Source organism: Haliotis rufescens, unplaced genomic scaffold (genome assembly GCF_023055435.1).
Source record: "Haliotis rufescens isolate VD_foot unplaced genomic scaffold, xgHalRufe1.0.p SCAF_11, whole genome shotgun sequence".
Taxonomy (NCBI): Eukaryota; Metazoa; Mollusca; class Gastropoda; order Lepetellida; family Haliotidae; genus Haliotis; species Haliotis rufescens.
Window position 1 is genome coordinate 15,490,266 of NW_025963791.1, and position 20,210 is coordinate 15,510,475.

A 20,210-nucleotide genomic window follows, 5' to 3' on the forward strand; every position below is an offset into this window, starting at 1 on the left:
GAGGTGGTCTCTGCGATCCGAGCTATATTTAGTTGGGGGCTTCCCACGCGTATATATTGGGTCATCCCTGAAGGTTCTGGAATGGTACCACGACTTCCGTAGGTAGACGGGAATCAATATGGAGACGGTTGTTTGGCATTTAGGTGTAAGAAGACATCTTGTTCGGGGGCCGAGAGTTGAGGCATTGATAATGGAATAACCAATATCAGACAGCGACGTCGACTTGTACGTCGCCAACGCCTCCGGTAGTGGTCACATTAACGCTGCGAGGTTCCGTAATCACAAAGACCCCTACTCTGTACTAAATATTGACGAGAAGACTATTTTGTAAATGTATCAGTTCACAACAGCCCTTCACAAATCACGCCCATCACCCCAAGTAGCTCTGACCCGAGACTCCGCGCACATTCTGAATATCAACAGCGAACTTGTATATCTCGAATCACGTGCATAATGTGGATATAAAGGCGGCAGGATATCGACACCCCGACTTTGTGCGAATGTGATCGGTTAAGATGTTTCGTTATATATCGTGAACAGGATCTGTGACGTCACAACGGTTTAGGAGTGGTAAATGCCAATCAGAGAACAATTAATAACCACAGCATATGGCAATGTTTATTGGACAACTTAGAAATATCATAATCGTGGTCAATGTCGTTACATTGCTACAACTGTCAACGGACGAATTTATGACTCAATTAAACCGTCTGATTAATTTGCGACAATCGAAAACAAGACAATCACACGGAAGGTCAATAGAAGATTAAACTCTCAAGGATATGCCCCGAGCGAGGAACCGAGGGTTTAAGACATTCCCACTGCTGTGGATTCTCATAGCACTGGCGTGAGCCAATCAGAACATACATCAGTGACAACCTCGGATAACTATCTCTTGGCTCTGTGCGCGTGACTGATTGCACCACAGTCATCACTGGGACGCGCAGACTTACAGATGCAAACATTTACACTCCAACGTCGTCCATCAAATAAAGGAAGATTTATATCTTGTGCCTAAGCGTTAAGGAAATAGCCCATAGAAAACCCACGGTGAGGCAGATATTTCCTATAATGACATTTTCATGGTCGTGTTATATTGCCGGTGGCCGTTCCACACTTTCATATGCAAGCCGTGACCGTATGGTTAACATTAATGCAACGTAATACTGAATATCGTGCCACGGTCATCAAACGTTATCAGTGTATCGACGATACAATGACAGAAATGGGTAACCCTAGTACTGCAATATCAGTACTGTAATAACACTAGAACCACCAGTTAAAATACTTTTAGCAAAAAAAACCCGATGACATCATGGAAATAAATGAGGAATATCGATACCACTGGTACATTCGACAAATCAACACAAAAATAGTTCAACACAAATTGTAATGACTGTGAAAAATTTAATAGTACTCGATCTTTTCTCGATAACAAGTATGAACAACGGATAATAAATAAATGTAAAATACTGAACAAAATTAGTTGTGTTTTTTCCTGCGTATGAACATTTCCCTCTGGACGCCGACTGTCTGTGCCGAAAAGAACAACGTGGTTCCACCAATGCCTTATTATATCCTGTTTTCATTTCATCTCATTTATCTCGTAAAATGTTGGTGTATATTTTGCTCGTATCTTTGTTTGTATATTTTATGGATTTTACTCAGGTATTTGAAACAATTTGAGGTGTACTTTCCACACGTATGTTGTGCCCTTAAACCTACAGAAGTCTGAAGCAGTGTGTACGAAACAAGTGTCACGTGGCCACATAAGCTCCGCCCACTAATGAATTTTAGTACACTTAAGACCACTGTAGGTTACACACGTATACATCAAAAGATACAGACCGTTACTCATTTGTGTACGTCATGAAAATACAATGAACATTGTTTTTGGAGCACGTGTTGTGTTGTGAATCTCGATGTAAACAAGATACAGGAACTTTTACCAACCCGTGATTTGATTCAGGTGGCAATTATTGGTGATTGGTACATTGTGATAACTTGGCTATGACTCAAGACAGACAATTACTATGCCTTTCATCTGACCAGCTGTGCGAAATGATTGTGTGTCGTGAACTACGTATTTACATATGGGGGAAACTGGACAGGAAGACGAGAAAACCTACAGAGATCAATTATCATCAATATCATGTTTTCCATGTATTATCTATTTTCATTTTTTTATTAAAGCGTTGAGTTTTTTAAGATTTGTATTTAATTGTTGTTTTTTAATGAGTGAAGTGTGCATCGCGGACTGAATGAATTTCTTTTTAGAATTGAACCTCTGTTGATTGTATTGCATTACCAGATGCAATAATTATTTTGATATAATATTCTACCATAATTTATTGATGAAAAGGTACCGCAATGTTGGTAATCATATAGTAATTCACGATCACTGTTAAAGGATCCACAGCATATAGGTGGAAATAAAAGCTTGCAAAGAGAATAACGGTTAGATTAAATTAAATTAATGATATCAACGTGCTTCGAAACTGCTTCCATATTTGAGAAGATCTTTTATGCAACAATATGAGATTGCCAGCACTTACATCCATTTTCGGAATCCCGTCTGTTACAGCCTGTGGTTGTCTCCCCTCGAACATCTCTTGATGGGGAGGAAGAGAATTTCTCCACTACGCATGAGCGGATCTGAGAAATATAGTCTATCAGATCCATTTCAAGGGGGCTCTTTACGCATCTCTGTCATCTGAAAAAACACGGCAAATTAAATTATAATATTGATTGCCGCAGGAAGTATATGTTCAACGACGGTCGTTGAGATTCTGATATTATAGACTGTGCTCTTTATTTTGCTTTAAAAAGCACTAGTACCAATGTATGTATATAGAAAAGTTCAACGTCCATAATGGTTGTTAATGTGTATGTATGCGATGGGACATTGCGTCACTGTGTAAGTTGTATATACCCGTTCGAAGAAATTAGGGGATGTGGGGTAACCTAGTGGTTAAAGCTTTCTCTCATCATGAGACCCGGGTTCATTGTGATATTGCTGGAATATTGTAAAAAGCGACGTAAAACCAAACTCACTCAAGTGAGTTTAGCTTTCGGAAGACTGGGAGCCGCGGCACTGTATCAACAGGGGAAGTGACATCATCAGCACAAACGTCGAATGATAATTATTGATCTACAAATCTATTTGTTAAACAGAAGCTGTCCCTTAGCAACATCCCCCTTAGCCCCCAAAGTCTTCTTCCACCTTCACGTTACTTCCGGTTTGGGGAAAGACATCCCGAATACAGTACAGTCTCAAAGAATGAAGTACAGGAATGATGTCATATGCATAAAATAAATTTAATATCAATAAAATACAGTAAACTACGGTTATAACGAACTCAGTGGGACCGTTAATTTTAGCTCCTTATAACCGTAGTTCAAATATATACAGCATATGAAAAGCAAATGGTCGGGACAAAAAATGAGTTCATTTTAAGCGTGTTCATTATTAACGTAGTTTACTGTATATCCAAATCATTTTTTCACAACTGCATGGAAAATCCATATCAACTCTCAAACCTTGCTGTGACCGTCACCTTAATCTGTAAACTCCTTCTGGTGTGGATGCACGGGAGGCCCAGTAGTCTATGGTGCAGATGTGCGTCCCTTGGGCACGGCAGAAACGTAAGATGGAATCCCGGTTCTGATCCCGGTTCGGTTCGCCCCGATTATGTTTCAAGGTTGATCATGCATCATACCCGTGCTCTTGGGTTTCACCGAAGTGTTCAGTGGATGGCCCGGATTGTACAGGTTCATAAGGGGCACTGAATGTACAATTGTCAGTTGTACTGGACGGGTCAGTTGCGCTGAATGTACAAGTCCAGGACGGGTCAGTTGTACTGTATGACCAGGCTGGGTCGAGCTAATTCGCAAGTCCACGCCAGTGGCTAGCTCAGCTGATGGGCTTCTCTCCGCACATCAATACATCGTCTTTATTCTTGATGTCATTAACAGGCTGGCTGCCAGGCCTAGACCGGATTATATCATTACATCACATTAATGTACAGTTAATGTACTAATGCACTGCTATTGATGGCGCCACATCTACGTGACGAGAAATCGTACAATGGACACAGAATGAAGGCAATGTATGCAGACGTTACCTAAATCAGCGAGACCGCGTTGTATCGTCAGGTACTGTCGTTCCACAACACTTAAGGGGTGTCGCATAACGCCCCTAACAGAAATACCTGGGTTGCATCAGGGCGACCAGCGTGTCGAGTCTGGAGTTGGCAAACCAGTCGATGACCATAGTCATAAATATACATTGTTACGATGACACTTTCCATCAACCAACCAAAGCTGAATGTTGGTCTACCGGAGTGATCATCCAGGAACTCCTCTCACTACTGGAACCCCTCTTCCGTATACTTATATGGCAAACACAAGGCACTGGGAACGTTACGATCACCAAGAGTGGTCACACATCAGTAATAATGTCGCATTATAATGAATATACCACTTCAAACGTCAAATCCTGTTTTGAAGACGCTTTGGTCTTGAACCTTAATTTGTGAAACTGTCTTCGAATCGAGATTTCGAAAACACCAAGAACGCGTACAAAATGTCGTTAATCGCGATAGTGAACCGTTTTACGACGGAGTCGATAGCACCATAGCTATTCCACTCAATACTCAAGTTATCTCTGGATTTAGATGTGTAGATAGCGTTATCGGGAGTACGCACAACGATGAGTGGGTTGCTCTCGAGCTAGAGATGGTTCTACGTGATCGTCCTTCGGTTTCGATGATACTTGACATCCCACATAGAGAGGGCGTATCCGTTGCTATAATGGCACTTGTTATATCATCACTGTCCGTTTCTGTGCATAGGGTAATATTTCCATATTACCAATATGTTTACCAATAAAAGTTGTTTTGGAACTGGATACCGTTATGTTGTCATGTATTTGGACAGAGATACGTTACACGTTAATGATGCACCTGAACTTTTGATTTGTAGAGCAGGACTTTCTGTCTCTTATTCTCACTTTTCGCGAACACCTGGTGTCATCACTGATTTTTAGTGATCCATTCATATAATTGTTACCACTATTTTGCCTTTTACGCCCAATGGAACATGTGATTGTGAAAACTGAGATTGGTCTCAGGACTGCATAACATTTTACCGACCCGACCATCACACACCCCATCCCATACACACGCTCCCCTCTGGAATTGTCATCTATCCCACGACTATGGAGCCATTGTAGAGATTAGAGGTTATTTCCTTTCCTTGGCTCAGGGTGGTGACTTGTGAAAATAGTCGCTGTGCACTTATACCTCATTCTCAGTGTATTCATAAACAACATCTCAACCGCATCTGTTTATTTATGGATTTTCTAGGACAGGTGCGTGGTTTCTGTGGCTAAACTGGGACAAGGAAAACAAATCCCACACATGTGATGCATATTAGCGACAGTAATCTGACAACAGCTTCCCATGGTTTTACAAGTATTAATATTTCCTGTTTATTTAACTAATATCACTGGCATTGTTCAAAATACACTTCTGATCAAAACAAACATCCCCTCATTCGAGACCGGTGCGCTAAAAACATCATAGTAACAGTAAGGACGATGGAACGCACGAATATGTCACAAAACGCTAACACGATAGCGACCTTAATTTCAGGGAATAGTACAGTTTATAACATGGCAGCAGAACATAGTATGTTACATTTTATATCATCCAGTAGATAATTGATATTAAAATTCACCGAGAAGACCATGATCTTTATCAAGTACATTTGCCTAACATGTTACACCCAAAATGAATTCTTTTTACTATTGATCATGCTGGAACCAAAACCTGAGTATATTCACCTGATGTTAAGGGCAAAAGAAAATATACACTTGAAAATTGAATTTGACCAAACATTACAAACGTCAAAACGTTACTAGTCCAAAAACAGTCGACGGAACACTGCAGACACTGTGCTACAAAACACAACTATGATACCCGTATCGAATATATCACCATCGAACAACCAGTTCTTGTTTGTTTCATTTTTCATCATTAAACATGAGTCTACATTCTGCCGGGCAGATAAGTATATTCTCTGAAGGATTCAGAACAGAGTACGTTGGGTTTAACGCAGTTTGAAGAGTATTTCACCCATGTCATGATATTCACAGAAAAGAGCATGAAAAGCATCACAACTACATTACCTTGATACAATGTCCATCCTCCCTCAATAAACGCTGTACTTTTCAATGGACATACGTCCACTTGCAGTTGACATGACGAACAAAACCGGCTTGAGTATGTGTTACGAGGTGCGAATCTCACCAATCCCTGCACAACAATGACGTACTAGCCGAGCTTAATGTAGCTTGAGGAGTATTAACAACAAAATTGAGCTGTTACCGGTTCTACTCATTCAATTTGTGGACGTACTATCTTAGGTTGTCCGGAGTGATGGCGTCCAGCACCAACAGTGGTGTCAGAGAACCACACACTGTCCTGGTCACATAAATAGTCACTGTTACGTGGACTAATTGGAATTTTCAATCAACATACGTTTCCTGGGGATCCTGTAATCTGCATCCCTCCGCAGAAGCCTAATCTTACATCCTGCCAGTGGAATGTATTCACCGTTAATTTCCCGTCAAGTTAAAAAAAACACTGCCACTCACATAAATCTGACAATCTGTTACAGGAAAAATAACGACAGAATTTTCGTGGGCGCACCTTCAGCTATTTAGACCATCGAGACAAGATCGATATTATTCATATATAAAGGAAATAGCGTTGGCTTTGAAATGTATAGCATGGAATATGTAAACACCGACTCACACGGTGCGAGAATCCGTGATTGATTTTATATATAAGTGAGCAAAACTGGTTGTGTTTCCATATCGTAAAACATATATTATACTGTCTCATATATTAGAAATACAAAATAAACATCGCGAAACTTGTTATTATATTATATTGTATTTACGAAACGGAAACACACAAGAGTGCAAATCTCTATATTAATATAATGTTATTCTCAAAATAAACGATATTTAAGACGTTATATATTTAATGAAGTAACTTCAATCAGAAACCGCGTATGAATACAATGTTTTCGTGCCCTAGTATCAAATAGTGCCAAATTATATGCTGCTATGTTTGTCTACAGAGACCGCTACAGTTCGGGAACCCATATCTAAATATATTGGAAACGTTAGTCAACACTGAGCAAGCAGACATGTAATCGTTGTTTGGGGGTTAAAAGTAGTTCCTACTAGGTGACCTCATTTGCATATTTATCGTATTACTGATACCAGGTTTTTCGGATTGGTTTATAGCATTGATTAAACTAGTATCCATTATATGATGCGCTTTATTGGATCGTGATACCAAGTTTTTCGGATTGGTTTACCGCATTGATAAAACAAGTATCCATGATATGATATGCTGAATTCTTTTCATGCAAACAGATGTGGAGAAAAAATGCCGATTTTCGAATTCCCTTAAACACATCTAGCAAGGTTGTCTGGGACAAAATAGTCAGCTATATCAAGGAGACTGTCGACTGTATACAACCATCTTAAAACAAAGTGACCTCTCTGAACAATTAAACGCCTTTCACCAGCTCTCCGCTATGGGCTGTGTAAGACCTCTGGTGCCAGACTCTCGACACCCATGACACCTTGGACACATGGCACGTGACAGCTAACACCTGATCTCTGACATATACCACAGAGCAAGTCCAGGTTTAGGGCTCGTTTCCTGTCCCGCAGCGCCAGGAAATGAACAAACCATGTCTCTCGCACGGAGATTGACGCGAGTGGCCGCACTATTCTATGTTAGTGTCTGGGCTGACTGGCATGGTTGCCAGAGGTAATTCCTTCTCTAATTCTAAGAAACGTTTCAGCCAGACGGGTCACGTGTGTTTTCAACTATATGTAAATGTATTCTCCTTTGATTGAGGCCATCTCTCTCATTACATCCCCGACCCCTCGCCTTCACAAGAGAATTCCGCTACTACTATTGTTCTGAATGTCCATCAGGTCAACCATCATGGGTACCCAATAGGATGAGATGGTAATGTATATGCAAACCTTCTCGCGCCTAACAGGCCGCTTGGGGTGCATTCTCCCCAGGGAGCTGAGATTATATTATGAATGCAAATTTATCCGATCCCCGTCATGCAAATACCACTTATTTTAACTAGGTTGAACAAGGTGATTAAACTGCCCGGCAAAAGTATGCAGCCATGTGGTGGCTAAATGAAACAAATAAGATGGCTATTCGATGATGATGTATTTGATACGGGTATCATAGTTGGGTTTTTTTGTTTTAAATTTGCAGTTTTTCGGGACTACTTTTCGGCATGGTAACATATTGATAACGTTTGTAATTTTATTTTTTTTCAAATTCAATTTTCCTGACAGTTTGAAATGTGTGTCGGTAGATAGGTTTTAATAACCTGGCTGGCATAGTGTGTCGCCATACCTCGACGAGGGGAAGCTGGCACAATTATCTATCTGTTTCACTGATACCATCGCCGTTACTCTTGAATGCCAGGGCGGTGGGGCAGCCTAGTGGTTAAAGCGTTCGCTCCTCACGCCGAACACCCAAATATTCCCCAACAGGGGTACAATGTGTGAAACCCATTGCTGGTGAGCCCCGCCGTGATATTGAGTAGACGGCGTACTCACTCACTCACTCACGGTGAGGCGCTGTGCACTCACTCACACACTCACTCACTCACGGTGAGGCGCTGTGAGACAGTAGTGGTCGCGCGTTTCGCTCTCACTCCCATTTGGGAGCACGGTTGGCCAAGTCATCGAAGACGCCGAAATGTCTTTGGGATGTCGAAATCCCATGATAGTGGGTTCGAATCCCAGATTCGCCTTGATAAGATTCTTAATCCGTCAGCACTATACCCATGCTGTTTCACCAGTGTTGTAAACGTCAAAGATCTGCATTACTGTTGTTTCTCCATCATCAAATGGACACGCCGTGATTCGGCGGTAAACCCAACACACTCACACACACCTTGTCTTCCACCGATATGTCTATGAGAGTCATTGAGTAAGTGAGTATGGTTTTACGCCGGTTTTAGCAATATTCCAGCTATGTCGTTGCGGGTAACACCAGAAATGGGCTTCACACATTATAACCTTGTGGGGAATTGAACCCGGGGCGTGACGAGCAAATGCTTTAACCACTAGGCTACCCCACCGCTCCTATCCCCGAGAGGAATATTATAAAAACAGTGCCATCTTACCTTCCCCTGTTAGGACGGGTCGGACATGCTGGAGCTAGGTCTCACCACTGTACCCCGTCTGATGTTAGATGTTAGTGCACCAGTACCTGAACAGTTGAAACAAACAATTAACATTACGGTAATAATCATAAACAATCTTATTAACTTATGGATATCACATAAAATTATCTTTGACTGCTGGTAGGTGCCAAAAAATGTATAATTTCCAAAAAGCATTAAGAATGGCTCGAAAAAATATTTATAATCATATTGAAATACGTCTAATTAGGTTCAGAATACTCTAAATCGTCACCATTTTCGCGAACACCTGGTGGCATCACTGGTTTTCAGTGATTGATGATGATGATGATGATGATGTTGGAGATTTAACGAGCGCTTCCGGTGTTGCCGATTTCGCACGCGGTGACTATAGAGTACCAAAGTCCTTCCAGGAGTTTAGGAGTGTTCGGTATGAAGATGATACTATTCCAGCTTTAATTGGGAACTATATGGGGTTCAAAGCTGGTTCAACTTCTTAAAAAGCTATAATATGTGACACTGATTTGTTGTTTGACTTGCCTTTGCAAGTGTTTGTGACGGGCTCGCCTTTCCCGAACACCTGGCATTATTATTATCACTATTCGATAGTGATTCACTGACATGCTCACGATTGAGGCGGCATCGCGCAATCGACTGCTTTTAGCAGAGATATTCTTATGAATATGGGAAGGGCTGTGTCGCTTTTATTGCCATAAGTTGTGTTTTTAAATGAATTTATAGTTATCATTCAACTACATACAATGTCATTTATTTCCTTCAGCGAATGACACAACAATCATGACAACAATTAAGATGGAGTGTCTCATCAACTGATCCAGTTTGGTTGAACGGCAGTTTGTATGTCCGTGACATGCATCAGACTCGATGCTGACAGTAGGGGTAATTTGATTGTCTGTATCCAGCCATTAACGTTTGACTCTTCAAAACACTGTTGATAAAATACTATTAATCAGTCCTGATCTAATTACAAGATAAGAAAATGTGCTGGTTGTGTTATCAATATGATGGACCCTTGTGTGTGTTGAATAACCGAGTGAACAGGACAGCGGGGCGGCTGTGGACAGAGATACGGAAGCCTTTTAGGGCCATTTCTTTTTTCTTGAAATTTCACGATACTAACCTAGTATTTCAAGACGTTATGTTGAAAATTCAAGATACTTAGCGGGGCATGGATGGCCCAGTCGTCTAAAGGCGCCGCGATTCGCTGTCCAGAGTTGCGTCCCTTGGGCACGACAGAAACCTATGATTGAGGGTTCGAATCCCCGTTCGCCCCGATTATGTCACTAGGTTTGTCACCATACCCGTGCTCGTGGGTTTCACCGAAGTGGTAAACGTCTGAGACCTGCATCACAAGGTCAAACCATGAAGCACGGTGGCAAAGATTGAGACAACAAGGTCACACCATGAAGCATGGTTGCAAAGATTAAGACAACAAGGTCACTTCATGAAGCACGGTGGCAAAGATTGAGACAACAAGGTCGGACCATGAAACACTATGGCAGAGATTCAGACAAGGGCACACCATGAAGCACGGTGGCACAGTTTGAGACAACAATGGCACACCATGAAGCACGGTGACAAAGATAGAGACAGCAAGGTCAGACCATGGAGCACGGTGGCAGAGATTCCGACAAGGGCACACCATGAAGCACGGTGGCAGAGATTGAGACAACAAGGTCACACCATTGAGCACGGCAGCAGAGATTGAGACAACAAGGTCACACCATGAAGCACGGTGGCAGAGATTGAGACAACAATGGCACACCATGAAGCACGGTGGCAGAGATTGAGACAACAATGGCACACCATGAAGCACGGTGGCAGAGATTGAGACAACAAGGTCACACCATGAAGCACGGCAGCAGAGATTGAGACAACAAGGTCACACCATGAAGCACGGCGGCAGAGATTGAGACAACAAGGTCACACTATGAAGCATGGTGGCAGAGATTCAGACAATCGCACACCATGAAGCACGGCGGCAGAGATTGAGGCAACAAGGTCACACCATGGAGCACGGTGGCAGAGATTCAGACAATGGCACACCATGAAGCACGGCGGCAGAGATTGAGACAGCAAGGTCACACCATGGAGCACGGTGGCAGAGATTCAGACAATGGCACACCATGAAGAACGACGGCAGAGATTGAGACAACAAGGTCACACCATGAAGCACAGCGGCAGAGATTGAGACAACAAGGTCACACCATGAAGCACGGTAGCAGAGTTTGCGACAACAAGGTCACACCATGGTTTAAATTACCACACTGGTACACTGGTAGTCTGAACCATGTGTTGGTACACTGGTAGTCTGAACCATGTTTTGGTACACTGGTAGTCTGAACCATGTGTTGGTACACTGATAGTCTGAACCATGTTTTGGTACACCGGTTCAGTAGCCCAGGCGATTTTCAGCAGCGCTAGTAATGGACTACCAGGAGCCCCATCAGCTTCTTTCAACCAGGATTTGTATCTACAGAACTCCCGTGGTGCGGCGTTCGAGGTCGAGCTCAGAATAGTCGTACTTTGTATTTGTTCATACTTGGTTTGAACTGGATTTGTTTCAAATCAATGTCCTTTCAACTTTTAGTTTCGACCGACGACCTTATCGTAAAGCTCAGTAATCAAGATGGCGCCTGTGATATAAATGAACAAGGTTAGGACCTGTGTTGCGACATTATATGTAAATTATATGTATCGATGTCGGCCCTCTTGTCCACCTGTGCTCGTCAGTGGACGAATGGCAATCAGTTCACCATCAGCTGCCTCGAACCCTTTGTTGTTCAGGTGGCACCTGTCCATAAACAATGAATTATATGCTGTATTCTTTAACAATAGCAACAGCTGTTTTATTGTTTGCTGCATAGCGCTGATTGATTATCAAAGCTATCGATATACGAACCAGTCTGTATTGTTTGTGTGTGTGTAATTAGAGGAAATAGTCGAACGCTTAATTAAAGTTTTTCAATCCTCGGCCTCTGCTTGAAACCCTTTGCGTTATGGTTGTAGTTCATTATGCATGTTGGAAGAAGCCCATTTAGTATTTCCAGCACTAACATGGAGGCCAGGTAAAACTAGTGACTGAAAGTATGAGCAACAGCAAGGGCCCCTATAAGACAAATGCATGTTCGTCGCACCATGAGTCGCGACCTTTTCTCGAATAGGATCATTCACACAGGAAACTATTAGATGTAGCTGACAGGCTATTGATCGTAATGTAATATGCCTTCTCATAAGTAACCCTACACTAATTCTAGAACGTCCATGTAATATTTATGTTAATTTATCGGCGAGGAGCTTGCTTTGTGTGCTCAAAGATCTTTCGATTAGTTGTAGCAGGAATTCCCTGAATGTTATAATGCAGATTATTTCATCTAGACAACAGATGTCTGGGTTCAAAAGAAGCTTCACGATGAGGTCACAAAGTCAGCCCGTGAAGATCCGGGGTAGATTGGTCTTCAGCAACCAGTGCTTGCCGTAAAAGGCGACTATGCTTGTCGTAAAAGGCGCGAACGGGATCGGGTGGTCAGGCTCGCTGACTTGGTTGATGCATGTTATCGATCCCACATTGCGTGGATCGATGCTCATGATATTAATCACTCGATTGTCTGGTCCAGACTCGATTATTTACAGACCTCCGTCATATAGCTTGAATATTGCTGAGTGCGGCGTAAAACAACAAACAAACCAACCAACCAACCACAAAGTCAGCCGTGTTGATGATTTTCAGTTCAAATTCTTGATCACGCCAGAAACTTTTGATCGTGGATTGGCATCCAGGATGTTTCTGGATTTGTCAGCACCATACCCCTGCCCTTGGGTTTCACCAAAGTGGTAAATATCTGAGACTTAGGACTTTGCTCACACATTAAGCTGACACGCTGTGATATAACTGGAATACTGTTCAAAGCGGCGTTAACCCAAATTCACTCCATTAAACATTGGGACCTTAAGGGAAGCACCTCTTCGTGCCATGATCGTTAGCAACACAGATCTAACAAAAAACAAATATACACACTATTGATGCCACTATTATAAGCGGGGAAGTTGGATAGTCTAGTGGACCATGTGTTAGAAGAAGACCCCGGGTCGATTCCCCTCATGGATATCTTGTACGTGGTGTCCCCGCCGGAATATAGGTGATGCTAAAACTGGTATAAAACTCCACTCACGCATTAAATATATTCAGGGAAGCGACCACAAGATGATACAAACGTGCTTCTTGTACCTAGGGAGTTATCCTTAACATTCTTGAACTGCGACCATTCCAACATCCAGGATCCGCGAATTATAGTATAAAATTGTACCTTTGATTACACATGAATCGTGTAGTTGCACATGAACGAAAACTAACATCAAAATACAAACATCAAAATACCCTTTTGGCAAAGACTGTTATTTGCTGGACCAATAACATACCCTGCATTCATTGCCACGTGGCTATCGCAATGCGCTTGTGCCATCGAGGTACAGTTATATCTTTAGGTAATCTTTCTGTGGGGCGTCACAGTTAGAGGAAAACAGACGTCAAGAAATGAAAAATGACGCCACGTAACCCGACAAAATGCAACGCCACGCGCCGCGTCGCGCACCTTATGACGCCACCATCTCACACTCTCGGAGCTTCATTACACAAGGACATTTGTATCGGAGTGCCGCCATCACACGCCCTCTGCCCATTATGAAACACAGCTGTTACTGCTGTCTATTTCTGTTTGGACTAAACGCTGCGAACTAGTTGGATCAGGGAGAAATTCAATAAGCAATAAGCGTGTCTAGCTGAGCTTGGTTAATGTGTTGTTGAGGACGCTTTAATTCAATCTGTACACAGCACTGCACCGCGCCCTCAAGGTGTTAATGTTTTTAAAGCACTTGTTGAAACCTCAGGGGGAGCGTCAGCAGCAATCATAACACTTAAGACGGAACATTATTCTATCTGTGTGTCTAAATCTGTCCTTAGGCCTCCCAGAAAAAGACACTATGTGCTGCGACTGATAACTTTTCTTGTTATGGATGACGGAACTATCTTGTATGAACTCAACTTGGACTGTTCCAGTTGGTCGATGCATGATGTGGGTTCAACCGGTTCCTGGTTAGAACATGTCAAACAGTGCACGTGGTTTCCTGTTCCCCAAGGAATGTACGTCGTCTCTATCCATGCTGCGTACTAACCCATTGACTCAAAAGCAAAACGTCTCAAACGTCGAATAAAAATAACTTGTTAGGGGGGGGGGGGGGGGGATCAAAGTAGAACGAAATTAAAACACTAAACCCAAAATCCATATTCTATCATTTTTCGTGTGGGGGGTGGGGGTGGGGTGGGGGTGGGGATGGGTGAAGAAGATCGACATTTAAAGATTTGTCTTTCAAAGAAACTCACCAGATCCTACACAACTTTCATTCTGCTTCTATTTTAAATTTGACACAACCAACATTTCAATAACATATGTTTGCATGTATTTTAATTATTTTTTATTGACAATCTAAGATTTCTAGGATATTCAAACCGACAAAAAAAGAAATGTTAAAAGTTAAAACCAAATAACCTTGGATTTTTTGTGTTTATGGAATTGCACAAAGTGCGCAGTTTAAATTGTTTTATGGACAATGGTGAGGAAATCCGACCGACTTCCTCACTGAATTCAGACCACATTTAGTTTTTAAGTTAATCGACAACTCGGCTTGAGACTATTACAGGTTGTTGCGAGGATGACATCCGAACGCCATCACCCACTGATAGTTTTACACTGAATAGCATACACACGCATATAAACATTACCCATCCTTTCCATTCCGCAAATATATGGATCCGGAGAGAGGGGCTATCGGAAGTCGAATGATACATAAGTTTACATACATAAACAATATGTCAGTCATATAAATCTATATATCTGACCTGATTTACTTGGCTCGTTTCCTGAGTCCCGCTGTTCGTGTGACTATGTGTAAGTCACATCTGCAGGTGGTGTGATGGAGGTGTCAAGCAGATGCTGCCCTATCTAGGCAATAAACACACAGGCTAGGGAATGTGTTGGGAAAGTGCTTAGTTCCAGTTATTGACGTTTAGCTCCGAATATGCATTGTTTCTATTATTACCATAATCAATAAATTTCAAAATAAATGTTAAATATTTATGCCTGCTTAGTATGGATTACTGTGCTGGTGCTTCAGTCAACGGCGACCTTGACCGGAACGGTTCAAAACAATGGTCGCAAGCAGAGACATCACCAAAATAATTTGGAATTCGCAGAGCATTAAAATTGACAACCAGTGATCTACTCGAAGAAATTGTTGAACTTGAAGAAAATTAATGTAAAGGTAACGGACAAGGTTAACACGTCCGTGATGTAAACTTGAAAACACTGAAACCGTATGTAATCAGCTGAACAGTATATAGACACAGAATATACAGCTGAAAGCATTGAAACAGCATCAGGTTAAACTGAAACTGGACCATATGAGAAACTCATAAATGAAACTGGACCACGATGAAATCTCTGAGTATAGAGGCGAACAACGTTGCAACAGCAATTGAAACTGGATCGTATGAAAACCACATCGACAGAACTAGACCATATGAAAACCACATCAACATAAAGTAGACCATATAAAAAACATATCTACTGAAACTGGGCCATATGAGAAACTCATGAATGAAACTAGACCATGATGAAATCTCTGATTATAGAGCCGAACATCGTTAAAACAGCACCAAATGAACTGGACCCCTTGGAAACCTCACGCTATAGGGTCTAAACAACGCGGAAGCCACGTGAGTGAAATGAGATTTGACCACCTGGAAATATGGAGTGCTAGACAACCTTGAAACGGTACATGAAACTGGACCCATTTGAAACCTCAGAACATGGATCCGAAAAGCGTTGAAACTGGACTAAAATAAATAATAGCGGACCCTGCGAAAACGACAGAATATACTGTCTAATGTGGCGCTAGACAACGTTGAAACTGCACCAAATGAAACTGGACCTCGTGAAAACGACAGAATATACTGTCTAATGTGGCACTAGACAACGTTGAAATTGTACTAAATGAAGCTTAACCACGCGAAAACGACAGAACATACTGTCTAATGTGGCGCTAGACAACCTGGAAATTGCACCAAATGAAACTGGACCTCGTGAAAACGACAGAATATACTGTCTAATGTGGCGCTAGACAACGTTGAAACTGCACCAAATGAAACTGGACCTCGTGAAAACGACAGAATATACTGTCTAATGTGGCGCTAGACAACGTTGAAATTGCACCAAATGAAACTGGACCTCGCGAAAACGACAGAATATATGACAAAACAACCCCGCAACCGCACGTAAGGAAATCCGAGAATCTATAGCTGATCAGTGTCGTAATGACACCGAATAAATCTGGATACATAAAACGCGCAGAATAGCGGACTGAACAACGTCGAAACTGCAGCAAGCCAAACAGATAAAGTAAACATAAGATATATGGATGAACAACGTCGCTTTTAATTGTATTAAATAAGTCATTCATCCATATATATTATCCTTACTCAGTACTCCAAAATTTAAATGCCTCTCAAAGAAACTCATCTTATAAAAACCATCAACTTTGAAACCGTTTGTTTGTTTGCGTAACGCCGCACTCACTAATATTCCAGCTGTATGACGGCGGTCTGTAAATAATCGAGTCTAGACCAGACCGACGAGTGATAGTGTTATGAGACTGGTATGGTTTCGTGTGAAAATATTTGCCTGTGTTATACTGTTACTGAGAAAGATTTTTAATCAAATGAGCATTTAGAACGCCGGTAAACAGTCGTCTAGCTCTCCTTGTATTGAATGTACGACATGTCATGATTCAAAAGCCAAGTATTCATATTCAATCAAAACTTAAGGAATATCAACCGCTTTGTCTTCAACCTCGGTTTTTCCAGTCAACCGGCTTAGATGGATATTACCATATTAGACTAAAAATCACATTTTTTAAAGTAGTAAATGTTTATACCACGTACAGAGAAGTCCGTTTAAAACGATGTAACGAGATGGTCCCGACATAAAGTTCCACTCCGTAGCCTAATCCGCTTGCCTCGAACCGGTTATACCGCATGTTCGATGTTCTAAGGGACTTCGAGTTACGGGGTTCGATCCCCTACCGCGTCATACCAACAGACGTTAAAAGATGGTACTTGTTGTTACCCTGTCTGGCGCTCGGCATTAAGGGGCTAAAACAAGGACTGGTCGGCTCGGAGTCAGTATACTGTGTCTGAGTGGGGTATTCATGTTAAACTGCGACATGGTATCTCAGTGAGCTAGCACTATAAATTGGCATCAGTCGGGACTAGTACAAGCAGCCACACAAACACACACACGTACATGTACGTCGCTATGTAAGTGCAATCATTTTGGACGCGACGTTAAACCCAATTTCACCTCACCGGAGTAGTACAGGCACCCACAGCCACCCACACCCTGACCCACATACACACACACGCACACACGCACGCACGCGCACACGTGCATACACGCACGCGCGCGCGCGCGTGCATGCACGGTGCTATCTAAGCCCAATAATCTTGAAAACCTATTTGATCACCCGCCTCGCCTCGCCTTACCTCACCTCACCTCACCTCACCTAACTTCACCTCACCTCACCTCACCTCACCTCACCTCACCTCACCTCACCTCACCTCACCTCACCTCACCTCACCTCACCTAATTTACAGGTTGTGTTCGTGCCGCAATGTACGTGACCTTACAGCAAACCAGTGCTTCAGAAACATGCATCACTGGCTTGATTGTTTAAAACAAATCTACTATTGTCACAGGCAACGAGATGTAACTAACTCAACGGAGGGACATTAGTAGAGTAGACTAACGGAAATACACATCTGCCTGACCCGAGTGAACTCCTGGTTAACACCGTAGTAAGTATATCAGTCCTATGCTGAACAAATGAATGAATATGTGCCCGCATCTCTGTGGGCGCAGTAGGGAGAACAAAGCTAATGTCCAATAACCTGTCGTGTGCCTGTAGAAGCCAGTGGCATAGCATACACTTTGAGGCAATCGATGGTGGTGTTTAAGAGTTTACGCAAACATATTTTAGGTAGGGATGAAGCTGTGCTCGAGGTAATATGTGTGTGTGTAAGTTGCAGGATGGATGCTGATGTGTGTCGGTTTTAAACATATCGACATTAGCCAGCATGTCTCCTACACAGATCGTACACACGTCACAGATGCACCTTGAACACATATATGTAACAGACCGTACAGACGTCGCATGTACTTCCAAACACGCCTATATCACAGATTGTACACGCGTCACAGATGCACCTTAAACACAAATATATCACAGACCGTACACACATCACATGTACTTCTAAACACGCATATATCACAGATCGTCAGCGTCACATATGGACCTTAAACACATATATATAACAGACCGTTCACACGTCACATGTACTTCTAAACACGCCTATACCACAGATCGTACACACGTCACATATGCACCTTAAACACATATATATAACAGACCGTACACACGTCACATGTACTTCTAAACACGCCTATATCACAGATCGTACACACGTCACAGATGCACCTTAAACACATATATATCACAGATCGTACACACGTCACAGATGAACCTTAAACAAATATGAATAACAGACCGTACACACTTCACATGTAATAGAACTTATTCTAGACACGCCCATATCACAGACCGATCACTTTTCAGATACACTCTAGACACGCTTATATCACAGACCATACTCTTCTCAGATACACTCTAGACACGCCCATATCACAGACCATACTCTTCTCAGATACACTCTAGACACGCCCATATCACAGACCATACACTTCTCAGATACACTCTAGACACGCCCATATCACAGACCATACACTTCTCAGATACGCTCTAGACACGCCCATATCACAGACCATACACTTCTCAGATACGCTCTAGACACGCCCATATCACAGACCATACACTTCTCAGATACGCTCTAGACACGCCCATATCACAGACCATACTCTTCTCAGATACGCTCTAGACACGCCCATATCACAGACCATACTCTTCTCAGATACACTCTAGACACGCCCATATCACAGACCATACACTTCTCAGATACGCTCTAGACACGCCCATATCACAGACTGTACACTTCTCAGATACGCTCTGTACACACGTCTCATGAGCACTCTATACACACCTAAATCAGAGAATGAACACGCATAGTGGGCCGATACATATTCGTCTGTGTCGCTGTCTACTGCGCGTTTTACATTATCACAGGACTACATGCGTCGTTATCATCTCCGTCCGCCCGACTCCTCCGCCCGACTCCTCCGCCCGACTCCTCCGCCGCCAGGGCATTTCTAGCACCCATGTGCCCGGAGTGGTTTGTACTTACAACAATCTGTCTCTAATTGCTTCAACATCCGGGCTCCAGTTATTGCCGTATGTTGCTTTCACCTGCTGGGCTGATTGAATATCGCAGATGTGTTTCATAAATGTAAAATTAAATCAATGTATCTGGCACATCTCTCTACATTACACGGCAATGTGATGGGCAACATGTCACCTGATAGCTTTAAACGTGGTCGTTCATTGGATGATCCGCCTTAGCGACTTAAGAGATATAAGTGCAAATAAGCATACAGCAAGCTGGTATCTAACATGAATTTGAATGTATTCAAACTGTGATAAACAGCTGCTGCTGCTGCTTCTGTGAAAGTGATACAATACAGGGTTGCATTATAATTCATTATTATCAGTTCAGAGTACCGTATCCAGTCCGCATCATTCAAATTGCCAAAGTTGAACTTTGTTCATCACACACTAAGTTGGTTGAACCCTGCAGTGTCTTTTTGCTTTTTGTTCTCTGTGTGTGTGCGTGTGTGCGTGTGCGTGCGTTTGCGTGCGTACGT

General features: G+C 42.4%; 1 protein-coding gene across 4 annotated transcripts in view; it reads right to left on the minus strand.

Annotated features, from left to right (window-relative positions):
- The window catches only part of LOC124150872, a 38,832-nt gene that overhangs the window by 14,229 nt on the left and 4,393 nt on the right, over positions 1-20,210 (minus strand). For 2 of the 4 annotated variants that reach the window (XM_046523034.2, XM_046523031.2), the window contains exons 2-3: positions 9,247-9,332; positions 2,556-2,713 (exon numbers count right to left, since the gene is read on the minus strand). In XM_046523034.2, coding sequence (XP_046378990.1) covers positions 2,556-2,682 — 127 coding nt within the window. In that variant the 5' untranslated portion in view covers positions 2,683-2,713; positions 9,247-9,332. Of the gene's footprint in view, positions 1-2,555; positions 2,714-6,190; positions 6,638-9,246; positions 9,333-15,181; positions 15,292-20,210 lie in introns of those variants that run through there. The other 2 variants (XM_046523032.2, XM_046523033.2) reach the window with 2 other exon arrangements.